Source organism: Drosophila subobscura, chromosome U (assembly GCF_008121235.1).
Source record: "Drosophila subobscura isolate 14011-0131.10 chromosome U, UCBerk_Dsub_1.0, whole genome shotgun sequence".
Lineage (NCBI taxonomy): Eukaryota > Metazoa > Arthropoda > Insecta > Diptera > Drosophilidae > Drosophila > Drosophila subobscura.
The window spans coordinates 16,065,125-16,080,095 of record NC_048534.1 but is presented as its reverse complement, the minus strand read 5'-3'; the positions used below and the strand labels follow the sequence as shown (position 1 = coordinate 16,080,095).

General features: G+C 46.7%; 6 protein-coding genes across 10 annotated transcripts; 1 reads left to right on the top strand and 5 right to left on the bottom strand.

Moving 5' to 3' along the window:
* Positions 1 to 55: 55 nt before the first annotated feature.
* On the top strand, positions 56 to 2,137 carry LOC117902387 (putative inorganic phosphate cotransporter). 3 transcript variants are annotated; one of them, XM_034813709.1, is made up of 3 exons: positions 56 to 411; positions 469 to 1,259; positions 1,316 to 2,137. In XM_034813709.1, exons 1-3 carry the CDS (start codon positions 372 to 374, stop codon positions 2,042 to 2,044), a joined length of 1,560 nt encoding a protein of 519 aa, XP_034669600.1. In that variant the 5' UTR covers positions 56 to 371; the 3' UTR covers positions 2,045 to 2,137. The 3 variants fall into 3 exon arrangements, with proteins under 3 accessions (XP_034669600.1, XP_034669599.1, XP_034669602.1); XM_034813708.1 differs by having other exon boundaries at positions 56 to 1,259; XM_034813711.1 differs by having other exon boundaries at positions 56 to 1,266; positions 1,316 to 1,467.
* LOC117901318 (mitochondrial import receptor subunit TOM70) lies at positions 2,128 to 14,582 on the bottom strand (the record flags this gene model as incomplete). The annotated part of the gene is made up of 3 exons (XM_034812028.1): positions 2,128 to 3,133; positions 3,192 to 4,184; positions 14,576 to 14,582. Coding segments are annotated over 3 exons (1,785 nt in total), but the record flags the coding sequence as incomplete, so codon positions are not given.
* On the bottom strand, positions 4,614 to 6,527 carry LOC117902388 (endoplasmic reticulum lectin 1). Its single transcript, XM_034813712.1, has 4 exons — positions 6,293 to 6,527; positions 6,114 to 6,228; positions 5,225 to 6,054; positions 4,614 to 5,169 (listed from the first exon to the last, which is right to left on the bottom strand). The coding sequence occupies exons 1-4, from the start codon at positions 6,437 to 6,439 to the stop codon at positions 4,675 to 4,677; spliced, it is 1,587 nt and encodes a 528-aa protein (XP_034669603.1). The 5' UTR covers positions 6,440 to 6,527; the 3' UTR covers positions 4,614 to 4,674.
* LOC117902386 (J domain-containing protein DDB_G0295729) lies at positions 6,682 to 9,164 on the bottom strand. The gene is made up of 3 exons (XM_034813707.1): positions 7,883 to 9,164; positions 7,112 to 7,823; positions 6,682 to 7,049 (listed from the first exon to the last, which is right to left on the bottom strand). Exons 1-3 carry the CDS (start codon positions 8,527 to 8,529, stop codon positions 6,726 to 6,728), a joined length of 1,683 nt encoding a protein of 560 aa, XP_034669598.1. The 5' UTR covers positions 8,530 to 9,164; the 3' UTR covers positions 6,682 to 6,725.
* Positions 11,162 to 11,768, bottom strand: LOC117902391 (nuclear protein 1). The gene has a single exon (XM_034813715.1). The coding sequence runs from the start codon at positions 11,617 to 11,619 to the stop codon at positions 11,413 to 11,415; it is 207 nt and encodes a 68-aa protein (XP_034669606.1). The 5' UTR covers positions 11,620 to 11,768; the 3' UTR covers positions 11,162 to 11,412.
* On the bottom strand, positions 12,183 to 14,401 carry LOC117902389 (gastrula zinc finger protein XlCGF58.1). 3 transcript variants are annotated; one of them, XR_004649392.1, is made up of 3 exons: positions 13,795 to 14,401; positions 12,733 to 13,736; positions 12,183 to 12,663 (listed from the first exon to the last, which is right to left on the bottom strand). XR_004649392.1 is itself a non-coding variant. In XM_034813713.1 (2 exons), exons 1-2 carry the CDS (start codon positions 14,308 to 14,310, stop codon positions 12,789 to 12,791), a joined length of 1,464 nt encoding a protein of 487 aa, XP_034669604.1. In that variant the 5' UTR covers positions 14,311 to 14,401; the 3' UTR covers positions 12,184 to 12,788. The 3 variants fall into 3 exon arrangements, 1 of the variants encoding a protein (XP_034669604.1); XR_004649393.1 differs by having other exon boundaries at positions 12,183 to 12,660; XM_034813713.1 differs by having other exon boundaries at positions 12,184 to 13,736.
* Positions 14,583 to 14,971: the final 389 nt, after the last annotated feature.

The window sequence follows — 14,971 nt, the reverse complement described above, 5'->3', positions numbered from 1 at the left end:
GGGGAACTGGGAAAACGGAGAGCAACTTACGGGCTCCAATACACTGCTCCATTTGTTCCAATCTATCAAATATTTTTTCTTCGGCGTCTTCGAGGCAAGAGAAAACTGCCAAGCAGTGCAAAATACATGTCGTGTGCATGACAATACATTTGTATTGTATTGTTCTTAGTTGGTGTTGTTCCAAAATGCAAATCGATGGATCTTACATATATCCAGCTGCCTTAGCAATGATTCTCACTGCTCTTAGAACTTCAAGTTTATAAATGATCCTTAAATATATTTCATTCTCGACTTTGCTGTCAGATATTTGAGTTAATTTCAAGAGCACAGTTTTCTCTTTAATTTTGTGTAGATTTCCTTTTGCATCCAAAATGTTTTCCCTTCAGCAAATGCTACGCGTTCTGTTCAGCTGTGAGTATAATCCAACTTGGCTTTGCTTTTATGAAGTATTTCCATCCTTCAAGCAAGATTTCAGTGTGCAGCAGCGGCTGGTGCTCTGCTGCTTCAGCCTGCTGGCCATCATCAATGCGTACACGATGCGATTATGCTTGGACCTCTCCCTGAAGCGCATTGTCCTGGAAGGTTGTGCTCGTCCACCTACTCCCCCTCCTCCGCAGCATGCAGCTGCCAAGATCCACCATTGGCTCACAGAACTGGCTGCCCGATTGAATGAGACGGAGAACATGTTAAGAGAAAGACTTCGGGCTGGAAGGGAGCATGTTTACCATCCCACGAAGATGCCTCTGGCAGCAATCAAGCAGCCCGTTAAGCTGCCTTCCAGAGAGTCCTTGAAAGTATCTTCTCGCGAGCGAATAAGCTGCTCTGAGCTGTGGTCGCGACAGACACAAACCCTGGTCACGGTGGCCTTCTATGCCGGCTACATGCTCACCCACATCCCAGGCGGACGCTTGTCGGAGCGTTGTGGCGGCAAGTGGATCCTGGGAGCTGCCATAATCTTCTCGGCCATTCTCACGCTGCTAACGCCGCTGGCTGTGCGCCATGGTGGTCCGTATGCCCTGATGGCTGTGCGACTCGGCATCGGACTCTGCGAGGGTCCCACCTTTCCGGCTGTGTCTGCCATGTTGGCTCAGTGGATCCCTGAGGAAGAGCGCGGTCTCCTGGCCAGTGGCGTGCTGAGTGGAGGAGAGATTGGCATCACTTTGGTGCAGCTGCTCAGTGGCTTGGTGATGGCCGAGGAGGATTGGCCGGTGGCCTTCTATGTGGTCGGTGGTGGGGCCGTTGCCTGGTTCCTGGGATTTGTGAGTTGTGTGGCTTGAGCCGTGGACTGTCTTAGCTGTCTCCTGTCTTTCCGTAGATCCTCATCTGCCATAGCAAACCCGACAACTGTCCGTACATACAGAGCGAGGAGCGGGACTACATCAAGAGCCATGTGAGTGCCACACTGCTGGTAGCAGCCGACAATGCGGAAGGGCAACAACCACCGAATGCGCCCTGGAGGAGCATCCTGATGAGTACGCCGCTGTGGGCACTGGTTTCCGCCTCCATGCAGCACGATTGGAGTCGGCAGCAGTTCGGCCAGGAGTTGCAGCAAGTGCTGGAGGAACTCAGAGCCAGGGGCAGCACTCTGTGGGATGAACTGGAGGCCAGCATAGTGGTGACGGCTCCGTATATCGGCAATTGGCTGGCATCCCTCAGCACGGGCACCCTCAGCGACTATCTCATAGCGGAGCAGCTGCTCAGTCGCACAGAGACGCGTCGCCTCATGTCCTGGCTGGTGTTTGTGTGCGGCTCCATGTACATGGTACACCTGAAATCGGATGGTGCTCGCATCTGGCGTGTCCTGGCCGTGGGCGCTTACTACGCGGGCATCAAGCTGCTGCCTCTGGACATGAGTCCCAATTACGCTGGCACCCTGATGGGCATCTCAAATGGCATGGGTGCGCTGCCTGGCCTACTGCTGCCGTACCTCCAGGAGTTCGAGGCTGACTATGCCATAGTGGGCAGCGTGCGTTCCGCTCTGTGGCTCATCTGTTCCGCTTACATATCCGCCGAAGTGCAGTCCTACAATCAACCTCAGGGCTAAGTCACGACTTTACAGCTTGTACTTATTTTAATCTTACGTTTAAGCGTAGGCCATGTGTTCATATTCCTTAGGCAAACAAAGACTTTACATGAAATCAAATCTAGACGCTGCAACGTCACCGTCGTACAATTTTATGCTAGAACTAAGGTTGGGGCGGGGGGCACAAACAAGCGTTTGTTTGTGTTTTGTTTATATATATAAATAACAGGATTAACTTAGCTACAAATAATTGGGTCTGCTTCCCGGTGGTGATGGTGTTCGGCATGCCAAATGCTAAATGCACATCTCTGCCGCTAAATACTCTCTACATGCCCGTGCCGCTTAATTGATTCATGGCCGAGATGGCGTTCATGTCGATGCCCAGATCCTTGGTGACATTAATTTGAGCAATGGCCGCATTGCGCAGCGAGTAGGAATGAACGACCTCCTCAAAGCTTTTGGAATAGCGAATGGCCTGCTCGAAGAGTTCAACAGCATGCTTCAGGTTGGCGCGCTGCACTTCGACGGTGCCGAGGGTCTCGTAGGCTTGCTCGCATTTCGGGTCCAGCTCAATGGCCTTGTTGAGCGTATTGATAGCCGACTCAACATCGCCACGCCACTGCAGTGTCATGACAGCCTGGTGGACAAGCAGCGTAGCATTTGTCGGCGCCAACTTCATGGCCTTGTCATAGTACTGCTGTGCCTGCTCGAAATTCTGCTGGTCGGCCATCACCTGAGCCAACATGCTGTAGCACTCCACACATGTGGGGAACTGTTCGATTGCCTGCTCTAGCTTGCGGACTACACCTTCCAGACGCAGCTGATTGTTGGAAATTAGCGCCAAACGGTACTCGGTGTAGCATTTCTGAACGCAAGCGATTGCATGATTGGGGGCCAAGCGAATTGCCTTTTCGAACTGCTCCAGGGCTGGCTCAATGCTGTCCAGCAGCAGCAGAATCTGTGCACGCTGATGGTAAACATCAGCATTGTCGGGCTTCAGCTTCTCTGCTGCTTCGAAGTCGGCCAGAGCCTCCTCGCGCTTATTCACTTGCATAAAGAGTGAGGCACGCTTCAGGTAGGCATAGGCGCGGATTGTGTCATCCGCATCGGCTGGAAAGAGAATCCAGTGTTGGTAAGGGCTCACATTTAGGTGAATAACTGTTCTTACCGTTGCCGATAATGGCATCAAAGTCTTGTTCGCTCTCCGTGTAGGTGCCACAGAGAAGATGGATTGTGCCGCGTAATAGCAGGGCCTCCACCTTGTATTGGGATTCGGATTCAGAGGATTCGATTTCCTCTGTGCAGGCAGGTATAATTTCATCAAACTTCTCCTCGCGGAAGGCGCTGTGAGCACGCAGGAAACCTCGCGCCGGTGTGTCCGCCACAGTCGATGGCGGCACGTTCATGGTCTGCAGTGGATCGGCGACAAAAGATTGCAAATATGTTCGGATAAAAGAGGTGGACGGCACTACGGGAACCCGGTCGCGCATATGCTTCTCGGCATCCACTCGTCCCGTCTCCTTGAGCACACGATCCGCATACATAATGCTCTGATTGTTCTGGAACATCTCCAATATGCAGGTGGCAGTGACATCTTTCAAGCACTCTAGCATGTCTTTTGTGGCCTCGTGGGCACGTGCACGACGGAAGTAGGCCTTTGCATAGCGACGATTATAGGTCAAGGAGCTGGAGCAGTCTTCCTTCACCTTGCTCCACTTTTGCAGCTTCTCGTAGGAGGCGGCGCGATTCTGGTAGAAGATTGCCATGTCAGTGCCGTTCTCCGGGGGGCACTTGTCAATGGCCTTGTCGTAGAAGATGATGGCTTCGTCGTACTTGCCATTGCGATAACAGTTGTTGCCCTCGTTCTTGTAGCTGTTGGCCTCCTTAACGGGAGACAGTTTCTCTCCCAGCTCGGCCGATTTTTGCTTTCGCTCTTGCTCCTTGTCCGGCGCTGTTCCGTCAATGGATGTCGCTTGTTTCTCGATCTTTCCCTTGGTCCGTTTTTTCTCCTCGCCACCGGGCGTGGCGTTCATCTTCCTGTACATATAAGTGCCCAGGCCGATGGCCAGGGGCGTGCCAATAAATAACGCAATCTGCCATTTGCTCAACTTTACTGAGCGAAAGTTGAGGGCCATTCTGATGGAGTGTGTCTTCTGTTGGGCTGCAAATAAATAATAAAACAAATTGTGTAATAGTCCGTTTGCTTATCAACGAGCACGGGCCGGGCTGGGCTCCCGCTAAATGCCGGGGGCCGCCCCGAACACGTCTCCTAACCCTCAACCCCATTGATTTTTTCACACACTCATTTGCGCCACTCAGCGACACGGCACAGTACTTACTCTTTAAGAAACTTTATACTGAGGTCAATTTAGCAACTATGAGTTGTCGTTTGTAAGAGTTTCTATTTAGAACTGTAGGATTTACAATGAAATTGTTTATCAGGCCTGCTGATTGTCGAGAAAAGGAAAGAGACGACCGAATTGGAAAATACGAAAAGGTGCTGCCAGTGCTGACATGTGCGCGCAGGCCGACAGCTGTTTGTTGGCCAGTCACACAGAAGCGCGTGCAGTCAGTGTAAGAAAAAATGCAATTTAATTTACATGTACATGTATTTAAAATTAATTCACTAGAAATGGAATACGCTGGTGGCTCTATGAGCGTATTTTCTCTCCAGAGTCATCAGTGGTCCGTTCCGGGGCAGGTGCCGGGCTCTCGGGCTGGCCTTCGTCACTAGTGAAGACTTTGTATAGGTTTTCGGGCTTCACCAGTCCGTGGGAGTCTGCATAGCGCAGGAGATCACAAATGATGGGCGATTCCACGACCAGGATATACTGGCACGTCTTTGGCTCTAGCAAGTACATGGACACGGCCGTTCCACTGGTGGTCACGGGCGTGCACGTCAGCTTGACATCCACCTCACGCGGCTGGCTGGTGCGATCACAATGTGTTCCCTTCACATAATGGTGCCAAATGGACGAGGAGAAGCCGGTTCGGCGTGCTCCCTTATCGGGATTTGCTACGGCCCACTGGCGGTGGGACTCCTCCGAGAAGTAGCCAAGGAACAGTTCAACTTCACTATTCTTATCCTTGTGGAACTGTCGCACATGCTTGCCATAGCAGAATTCATAGCGCCACCAGCCGTTGCCCTGTAGAAAAGATAATAGAGGAGTAAATATATTGATATCAGTGGCAATTTCTTACCCCAATTAGGCAGTTGGCTCCCGATATAAACTGCCTGATGGGCGTGAGTTCATCGATGGGGCTGGGCTGTGTTCCAAGAGTAGATCCCGTTTTGGCGAGCAAAAGTTGTTGATATTCCTTCTCGGATTCCACTCCATTTTTGTTTATCAACTCCATTATGATTTTGTCGACATCACCGCTGTGTTTGAGAGTTACTACTTCGCCCTCCTTTGGCCACGCCTTCGTAACAGGCTTATTTTCGGCATCGTTTGAGAGTATCAGATCGGACTCGCTTTCGGCCCATTCGCTTAGCTCTGAGCGCAGCATGCTCAATGGCTTATGCGGCTCTGTTTCCGAATTGAAGCACTTGATGGTGGTCTCCTGGGTCTCCTCCGCATGGAAGCCAGGAATGACGCACAATGCAGAGGTCAGTATAATCGCCTCATAGTTGCAGGAGGACGTCTCTTTGAAAGAGTAAATATCGTCCTTTCCATGGGGATAGCACACATAGCGAACCGTTGTGGTGCGTTTGGCATCGATAATATAACACATGGTGCCGTCGGTGTATTCCATTTCGAAATACGGATAGCGCGTATTGTCAATCTTTATGGTCTTGTACTTGTGCTTTCCCCCGTCCTTTTGTTCCGCCTCCCAGGCTTTTGACAGCAGCTCCGTCTTCTCCTCGCTCCATTTGCCCAGGTAGTACTCGTGGAACTTGACGTTCTTGCCCTCGCGCTCCTCGTGATACTGACGCACATGATGTCCATGGCAAATCTCGTAGGACCAATAGGCTTCGATGCGGTACGAACAAGTTTGGCCAGAGAAAGTCGGCTTTAGTAAGCTGATGGGAGCTGCAAGAAGCGTACATTTAAAGGAATTACATTTAATAAAGGTTAATTTTACCACTTACACAACTCTGGCATGTCGGACTTCTCCTCCTCCTTTGGTTTCTCCAGCGCGGGTATAAGACATTCATATTTCTCTTTGTCGGTAGTAATGAACGATGTCAGTGCGTTGCCCAAATCCTTATAGACAACAAAAAATTCTAGCTTTATACTTTGGCTCTATATCATTCATTCCTAGACTTACAGGTTCGCCACTTATCAAATCTGGCACGGCCCAATCAATTCTGTACAAAATGGAATCATCGAAATCCTTCGCTTCGTGGGACGCCACAACGCACAACAGGCCAAGCAGCAGCGCTGCTCTTATTGTATTTACTTGAACGCCCTTCATGTTCACTTTTAAAATATGGCTACTTGAGTATTTTCATGCCAAATATAAATAAATAAAAATTGCTACGTGTTGTTTCTTCCAAAAATAATGAACAGCTGTTTGCCCAAGCCCGCGCCCTGCTGTGAGTGTTTGAACAGAGAGAAGAAGTCTTGTAACCGTTGCACTGTGAATGTTGGTTTTAAGAAATAGAGAAATCCATCCTATTGACCGTTGCAATTAAAATGGAGACTTTGGAGGTTATGTTCAACATATTTTTTTATTTTCATTAATAAATATGGTGGGTTCCCTAACTCGTCTCCTCTGCCGTCGTTGTTTCCGTGCTCCCCCAGCCTGGCTCTTTCGTCTGCCCATGATCCAGTGGCATCTTTTCAATGGCGTCCAAAATGAATTTAACGGAATGAGCTGTGCGCGGCAGCCACTCCATAATGCGGGAAGTGGTTGAGACCGGTGGCGGCGAATCGGCATCATCAACGAAATCAGCATCGCCGCCAGACAATGAGCGAACACCACCCAAATAATCCGTATAATCGTAGTCGCTGGTCAGCGGATTTACCTTGGAGTAGTAAATGGCAGCAAATGTCGAATAGATAATCAAAAGCGCTGTGCCCACCTATTGGTTGGAGGATTCAATTAGCTTAAATAAATAACTCAGCTCAAGTGACATTAACTAACCTGAAAGGCAGCCCAAAACTTGTAGGAGCCCTCCGTAATGACGAAATCGTAGTAGCCCTTGAGTGGATCACCCTTAATATAGCGCCCCTCACCAACATCCGTGTCTGCCTTGTCCTCTGCAGCCGCCTCACGTCTCTGGCGGAGCCCGCGCACGGAGCTCACATCTGCCTTTTCTCCCTTCTCCCCCTTTTCAACCTTCTGAGGCTCTGGCTTAACTGTTGATGATGATGTCGCCTCTTTCTCTTTCTCGTCCTCCTCCTCCTCCTCAGAGCTATCCGCGGCAGAAGTTGTACTCGAAGTGGATGTTGGCTTTTTCGTTGTGGTGCTCTTTTTGTTTTGATTCTTCTTATCTCCTTCGATTCGCGGTGGCTTTTTTGAATTAATTCTCATTTTTTGTTGCTGCTGCTGACGCAGTCGATTCTTTTCGGCCTGTTTTTCCGCCTGTTCCTTGCGGAATTGTTCAGTACTCTTTTGATGACGCTCAGCCATGGAATTCCAGGCGCTCATTAGTGCCTGGTAGAGATCCCAGAGTTGCTTTAGACTCTTGAGAACGGTTACCAAAGTGGATTCCTCCTGAACGGGAACAACCGCAGTATTTGGTGTGTGTTGGGGCTGGGGCTGGGCCTGCTTGGGCAGCGGTGTCTCCGCCAGTGGACGACGCTGGAAACCCATGGGGTAGTCATACACCTCATCGTAGGCAGGGTAAGGGGCGCTGTAAATGATAAAAGTTAGGATTGACTGAGAAATTAAAAAAAGTAAGTACATTTGTACCGATTTGGCGGGGTCTGGAGCTTCCTGTTGTTTCCATCCGCAGCCGCAGGATGCGTTGCCACGGGCGATGCCTTCCAGGGCGCGTAAAAGCCATCATAGGGGCGAGCCTGAGCAGCTCTGCCCTCAGATGAGCCATCTCCTTCTCCATAGAAACTCTCTTCCGACTGCTGTTGCTCCTCCTGCTGATATGGATAATGTCCTGGCCCATAATCCTCGGCTGCATCATAATAGGGATCCTGTTCGTTGGAGTCTTCTCTGCTCTGGGGTGGACCAAATGAATCTTGGCGCTGTGCCACAATGGGATCCATGCTTTCTGCATTCACCACAACCGCCCGCTGCTCCTCATAGAAGTCCTTACTCTGCCTGGCTGGAGGTTGCTGCTGAGTGGGATCACTAGAATTACTGGCTTCTCTAGCTATGCGCTCCACTGTGGCTGTTTCTTCTTTCGTTTCGGTTTGAGCTGCCGCTTGGAAATGGCTCCATATGCGATTCAGAATTAACACGTCAGCACCATCAGACTGTGCACGTTCAGCCTCAATCAAAGCCACAACCGTAAGTGTCGACACGAAGAGCAACACGATGATCAGCCACATGGACGACAGACGCCGCTGCGACTGCTTCTCTGGCATCTCTTCGTAGGCTGACATTATCCGTACTGCAATCTTTTTATTATGAACTGAGTTTTTTTATTCCCGAATCCTTGATTTCGGATTACTAGGCGCGGGCACGGCCAGTCGGCTTGCAGTTCAGTCGTCAACTAAACGAAGAATCTTCAATGATGATCCAGAAAAACCTTGTACCATCGATGGCCGGAGCGATGGTGCTAATACACGGGAAATGTATCCACATTTACTACGAATATCTAGAACATCTTCGCTGGAACCGCACCAAGTCTTCAGCTCGTTGAAAGGTGTTAATCCGTGTGCCGCGTGCATCATCGTTATTGGGCCGCTGCTCCAGTTTCGATTTAACGGTTCATTCGCCATCGAGTGCCACACCAATTAACATGTCCCCAAAACATACTGGATGTCTTTGGTCCATTCCCATTCATTCTGATGCATAATCCCCGACTTCGTTGTTGTTGACTAGAAATTCGTTTTTTTTCGCGGTGAAAGTGTGCAATACTCGATAGGATTCATTGGAACATAGAAAATTGAAGAATCGAGCCCAAAGCGGAGGAATTTAGTAAGTCGTAATTGGTCGTAGTAGACCTTGGTATGTCGCCCAACGTCGCGTCGTGGTGCACCGTCTGACGTGTGGCACGCGAACACTCACGACTTACAAAGTTTACTTATTTACCAATAGAATACAGGTACATGTAAGTATGTATGTATATATTTTATATGTACATTTCAAGAGGAGCGTGTGTCTTTCATTAAAGTCAAAGAAAGAGATCTATGTACATATGTATGTACATATTTCAACATTCAAAAGGTTGTTAGGGAGCATAAAGGTAGCTGGACTGAGGCATTGCGGGAGGTACTTTTTACTAGTTTATCTAATATTACTATAGAAGTTCATAAAGATCAGCGACTTCAGTTGAGATCGACTTATAGATGTTTACGTACGTACGTACATATGTACGTAGTTTATGTACATACATACATATGTATGTATGTAAATGTACATTGAACATTTCATTACTGCTTAGAGGATCTAAGGGGATCTGATCTACAAGGCGTTTTTCTTGCCAAATCAGTTCTGATGATTTTTCTAGATTTCACTGAAACTTTAATGCGTCATTTGTTTACCGCAGAAAACGCACCGCGACAAACTACATTGTAGTTTCATTGCCACCCCAAAATTGTTTATTTGATTCTCCAGATATCACACCGGCTCTTCTGTTGTTGTTTTGTTTGAAACCTATGTACATACATATGTACACTGCGTGTTCTGCTCTTGATTTCTATGACTGAACTATAAATACGAGGAAGAAAAGAGAATGTATGTACATATGTATGTACATATGTACATACATATGTAATGCGTGAATAATAAAACCTTATTTGAAACAAAGCGATGCATCATGAAATTCAAGTGGTTGAAATATACTGGTTGCTAGTATCTCATGATGATTAATATTTAAGACACACATACATACATACATATGTAGAAGAACCACCTGATATGCCGCCTGTTTTATTGTTTACCAAATACCGAATATAAACAGAAACAACGCAAAAGCCGGCAAATTGTGCAAAGAGAGCGAGAGAATTCCATTAGAGTGGACCTGCCACGAAAAGATTTTGCAACACAAGTTTAATACAGAAAAAAATATGTTAATAGTTTTACATGGATTTTTCGAGAATCGAAAATTGAAGCGATCCCACCTTGCCACTAAACATATTCATACATTATTCTTTTTTAGCTTTCTTATTACCTCATGTAAGCGGAAGAAATACATTCATACATATCTACGTATGTATGTATGTATGCATACGCGTGTAAGCTTTGAACTTTAATGGAAGGTCGCGGAGATATTTCCGTTTTGAAAGCAATTTCTAAATACATATGTATGTATGTATGTATGTACATATGTATGAACGTATGTCTGTTTTCGTGTGATATTGCAAGTGGCTTCGTTGATAACTGAAAACAAAGAAAACACTCGGTGTAACAATTGCATTGGCGGTCGCCGCTGATACTTGAAGATCGGCCAGCTGAGTGCAAATGAGTTCAACTAAAAGGCTATAAATATGCACTCAAATCGTTCGTAGGCACTTGTGAGGGGGTGGAAGGGCGGAACGCAACATTCGACGACAAGGTGAATTCATTTAAGGTGAGAGCTTGTAGTTGTTTGCCTCTAACTGTTTAGTTCATTTCGTTTGTGTGTGTCTGTCTGTAAGAGAGTGGGAAACCAAACACAAGTTGATGTCTCACCTTTTGTGAACACACCTTCTGCATATGTATGTATACATATGTACGTTCAAACATGTGTGTATTAATATGAACACAAATACCACCTGAGAGAGCGTTCATTCGAAATACTGGAAAGTTCTCGACAAAATAAAGCAAATGCAACACCTGAGAGAGGCTATGTTGTGTGGGTTTCTGGAAAGTTCTCAATCAAATATACAATAAATTCAGTATTGTGTTTCTCTTTATTGTGTATTTAATATCTAAATCAAACTTCATAATGTGAAACTCGCTATGGCTTATTATCTAGAAATTGTAAGTCGGAATTAAGTTTAGGAAATAGTTAAGCTAAGAGTAATATTTTTTTGTTTGTGAAACTATAAGCAAATAAAAATATTATAGTGTTCACAAAAATGTTTTTTCCGTTTCTCCGCCTGCTTCATGGAAATGCAATGCGTGTACTTCCAGTGGCTGTTGCGGTCCTCTCCTCCTCACTCTCTCTCTTCCCACAAACGCAACTGCGACAGCCCGCTGCGCTGCTTTGATTTTCAATTTCTTCTTGTTGCCTTTTCTTCACGTTTGCCTTTTAGTAACTTAAATTCGATTATTTCTTCGTTTTCGACTCTCTTCAACTCCTTTCCTTTCTTTGATTCCGCGTTAGCGGCAGCCCTGCATCAGTTTTTGCAAGCCTTCTTAATGTTGTTGGTGTTGGTGTTCATGAGCTTGGTTAGGATTTTCCTTGAGTGACCGGAGGGGTCAAAATGGTTGGTGTGCACAGAGGCCTCCTTCTTGGAGCGTTGCTTGCCGCCGTGGCCAGAGAAGATATGCTTGTCATAGTCGAAGTTGTAGTGCTCGTACTCATCAAAATGCGACTCGGACATGGTTGCGTGAGTTTTCTTTAAATTTGAATAAAACGAACTGCAATATAATGCGTTTCCTTGGTTTTTTTCTTTCTCTGCTGTGGCCTTTTGGCTGCAAGTTTGGACGAATTTTTCACAGTAATACTTTCCCCTCCTCGCTATAGAAAACTTATTAAAATTTTCACTGCTATGTCGGACCTTTATATACGCCAAGCTTGTGCTGTCAGGGAGCGCAGAGAGAGGAACACTAAAAGCTCTCACGTGGGGCTGCCAGACTGGCTGCGTCAAATGTGTTTTGTGGGCTCAATAAAGGCTTATAATTTTTTAAATGGAATAGTTTTGTTTTAGAAAGTAGTATAAATTTAATATCACTTAAGATACTTGTTGTTTTTGGTGATACAAGGAATATTTTAGCTTTACCAAGTCTTCTTAATATTTACCAACTGTGTGGCAGCACCATGCCCGGTATAATTCTCTCTTTTGCTCTCTCTCCCAAAGATTTTTGCTGCGCAATTTAATTTTTGTTGTTATAAGTATGTATTTACAAAGTGCGCGGTAAACAAAAAAACACAGCGCCAAACATATTTTCTTTGCCTTGTCCATTTATTTAAATGTTTTCAGAATATTCTCATAATACACACGTTTTCAAACAACTGGTGGGGCAGGCGGTTGTTATGTAAACTTTACGCTTGCCACCCACCTTGGCGGGCCCTCGTATGACCCCGAGGGTGCATTTCAAATTGCATCATCGAAAATTTTCCGTTACATTTGAAATACTATTTTTGGTTTTTGATAGGGAAACGTGATCGTACGCAGATATCTAAATATGTGTGTGCACGTAGAGGTGGGCTTGTCAGAACGAACCGATACGCTGACCCAGTTCTCTTCAATCCATTTTTGTTTATTTTTTAAATAAAGCTTTTAATTCGTTTTGGTCTAATTGTTTTTGTAAAAACAACACTTGTTACGTACAGACCTCCCTCCTTCGGTCTGATAAGATTGTACACATTGTCAACTATTGCTCTGGTTATGGTTCATTAGTCACTTGCCGGAAAGTTCCACCTGCTTCGAGAGAAACGACGCAATACAACGGAATCGTTATCACATTCCTCGATAAGAAAGCATTCCCCTTACATTGTAATTGACTCTACAGCCTTCCACAATAAATTATCAATCGGTTTAACGACTTTTCAAACTGAGGGGCTATCCTTTTTAACACTTTCTTTGGGCAGCAGCGTTTTAAGGCGCTTCTCGCTTGATGGAGTTCCTTTAACTGTCTGCTTGCGCGAACCCTTGGGTTCTCTTTGCTTCTTTCTAACCGGCGGCAGAGTGTCTTGGATCATGGGCAGGTCGAAATCATCTGGCATTTTGTTCTCGAATGAACTATCCACCGATTCGGAGAGTTCCAGTTGTACAGCCTTCTCGGTGTGGACACGCTGCACATGCTCCTTCATCTTGTCGGAACGATGACTACTAAAGCCACATAGCTGGCATTTGTAGCGATTCGGCCCGTTCTCCGTGTGCTTGAGAGCGTGCCGCTTGAGGTTCTTGCTCTGGCTAAAGTTGCAGCCACATATTTCGCATATAAAGTCCCGTCCCTGCTTGTGCGTCTCTATGTGCAGCTTCATGTTCTCCTTGCGGTTGCTTACATGGTTACACCCCGAAACGGTGCAGGCGAAGAATTCGCCCGTGTGGAGCAATTTGTGAGACTTGAGAGCCTTCATGTGGGTGGTGCTATAGCCGCACACATCGCAGAGCATTTGCTTCTCTGGATTGTGGACGAGAATGTGATTGCTGAGACCCTGCTTCCACTTGAAGCCCTTGCCACAGTGCGGACAGATGTGAGGCGTTTCCGTAGAGTGCTTCGGCTGGTGCACCAGCAGAGCAGCTCTGGTGGTGAAGTGAATGCCGCATTGCAGGCAAAAGAAGGGCTTGCGCGGATTTCCAGAGTGGCGGCGCAGATGCCTGTCATACTCCCGCCAGTCCAGAAAGCCAACCTCGCACAGGGAACACGTCAGATGCGAGGGCTCACAGCTGCTCATGTGCTCAATCATCTTCTGCACTTGGTAGCATTTGAAGTCGCAGCCAATACAATAGTTGACTTTGCTGCTGGATTTTACGGCACGGGGATTCTTCAGCTACAAAAGCAGAGAAGTTGAATGAATAAAAGAGCCACAAACAAGCTTTGTGGCATACCTTGAAGATGCTTTGCTGATTCTCAAATAGATCTTCGGGTTTCTTTGTTGGCTCCAGGTTCACCTCAGTCTGTCCGGGTGTCGCAGCCTCGCATGTGTCTCTAGCCTCGTCCGCTGGCTGCATCTGGTACAAGTTCAAGAGCTCCGTCACAGCCAATATTTTAGCCAGCTCCCGGAAATGCTGCTCATGATCCTTCGAAACGGACACAATGTCTTCGTAGAAAAAGTCCACAATTGTGTGCAGGCATTGTGTGCAGGCGAAATTGCGGATGGTTATCTTCAGAGGATTGTGTATGGAGAACTGTTGCTGCTTCTGGTTGGTGCCAATGAGCTGACTCTGAGCGGCCAGGACACAGAAGTGCACGCTCAGGCTCAACGCGTCGTCCGCCGAATCCAATTCCAGCAGCAAATCACAGAACTCTCCCGTGCGACGCTGATTGTTTAGGTAATTGGATACTTTCGAGTGGAGCGGCTGGTGGAGAGTGGGCTGAGATTGGGCAGCTGGTGCCAGTAGCATTTTCTCATTCAACTAGGCTGTTTTCAGCAATAATTAAATAGTTTGTAAAATTGTTTGTTTTGTTTGTATCGCAACAGCTGTGCAGTAAAGTGTGACCAAAGCTTATTTTCGTAAGTGTGAACGTATATTTTTGTTTGGTATATTTCTGTGCTCATATTGAGCCGCAAAAATTAAGGAAAGAGAAGAAAATATCTTGCTCTCTCTGCTGACCTAATCCTCTGTTTGGCATGTGAAATCAAGGTATGGCATGTAGGTAAAAAAGGACGAACTTTTCAAAGCACCCACCTTTTTCGCACCTGTTGAGAGGAGAGGATCCCTAATAGTGCATGCGAGAGCTTCTGGCAGGAGAGGATTTCCCTGATCGTTTAGACACAGGAGAGGATTTCCTTGGAGAATTTCCATCACGGTGGATTTCCTGGCTATTTACCTGTTGTCGACACCTTAGTTCGCTCATTTTTTAAATACACTTGTAACAGTGTTAACATACAGAAGTATGGATGCAAAATTGGGTGGCTCTAGCTCATAAAGTCTCTGAGATCCAGGCGCTCAACAAGACGGACGGACAGACAGACATGGCTCAATCGACTCGGCTATTGATGCTGATATAGAATATATACACTTTATGGGGTCGGAAACGTTTCCTTTTGTGCATTACATACAA

What these genes read in the sequence shown, in the direction of transcription:
- LOC117902388 (XM_034813712.1), bottom strand. Translation starts at nt 6,439, where the DNA reads ATGAAGGGCGTTCAAGTAAATACAATAAGAGCAGCGCTGCTGCTTGGC. An exon ending in ATTTGATAAGTGGCGAACCT is followed by an intron (nt 6,229 to 6,292) that starts GTAAGTCTAGGA and finishes GTTGTCTATAAG; the next exon opens with GATTTGGGCAACGCACTGAC. An exon ending in GTCCGACATGCCAGAGTTGT is followed by an intron (nt 6,055 to 6,113) that starts GTAAGTGGTAAA and finishes CGCTTCTTGCAG; the next exon opens with CTCCCATCAGCTTACTAAAG.
- LOC117902391 (XM_034813715.1), bottom strand. Translation starts at nt 11,619, where the DNA reads ATGTCCGAGTCGCATTTTGATGAGTACGAGCACTACAACTTCGACTAT.
- LOC117902389 (XM_034813713.1), bottom strand. Translation starts at nt 14,310, where the DNA reads ATGCTACTGGCACCAGCTGCCCAATCTCAGCCCACTCTCCACCAGCCG. An exon ending in ATCAGCAAAGCATCTTCAAG is followed by an intron (nt 13,737 to 13,794) that starts GTATGCCACAAA and finishes CTGCTTTTGTAG; the next exon opens with CTGAAGAATCCCCGTGCCGT.
- LOC117902387 (XM_034813708.1), top strand. Translation starts at nt 372, where the DNA reads ATGTTTTCCCTTCAGCAAATGCTACGCGTTCTGTTCAGCTGTGAGTAT. An exon ending in TTGCCTGGTTCCTGGGATTT is followed by an intron (nt 1,260 to 1,315) that starts GTGAGTTGTGTG and finishes GTCTTTCCGTAG; the next exon opens with ATCCTCATCTGCCATAGCAA.
- LOC117902386 (XM_034813707.1), bottom strand. Translation starts at nt 8,529, where the DNA reads ATGTCAGCCTACGAAGAGATGCCAGAGAAGCAGTCGCAGCGGCGTCTG. An exon ending in CTCCAGACCCCGCCAAATCG is followed by an intron (nt 7,824 to 7,882) that starts GTACAAATGTAC and finishes TATCATTTACAG; the next exon opens with CGCCCCTTACCCTGCCTACG. An exon ending in AGTTTTGGGCTGCCTTTCAG is followed by an intron (nt 7,050 to 7,111) that starts GTTAGTTAATGT and finishes TCCAACCAATAG; the next exon opens with GTGGGCACAGCGCTTTTGAT.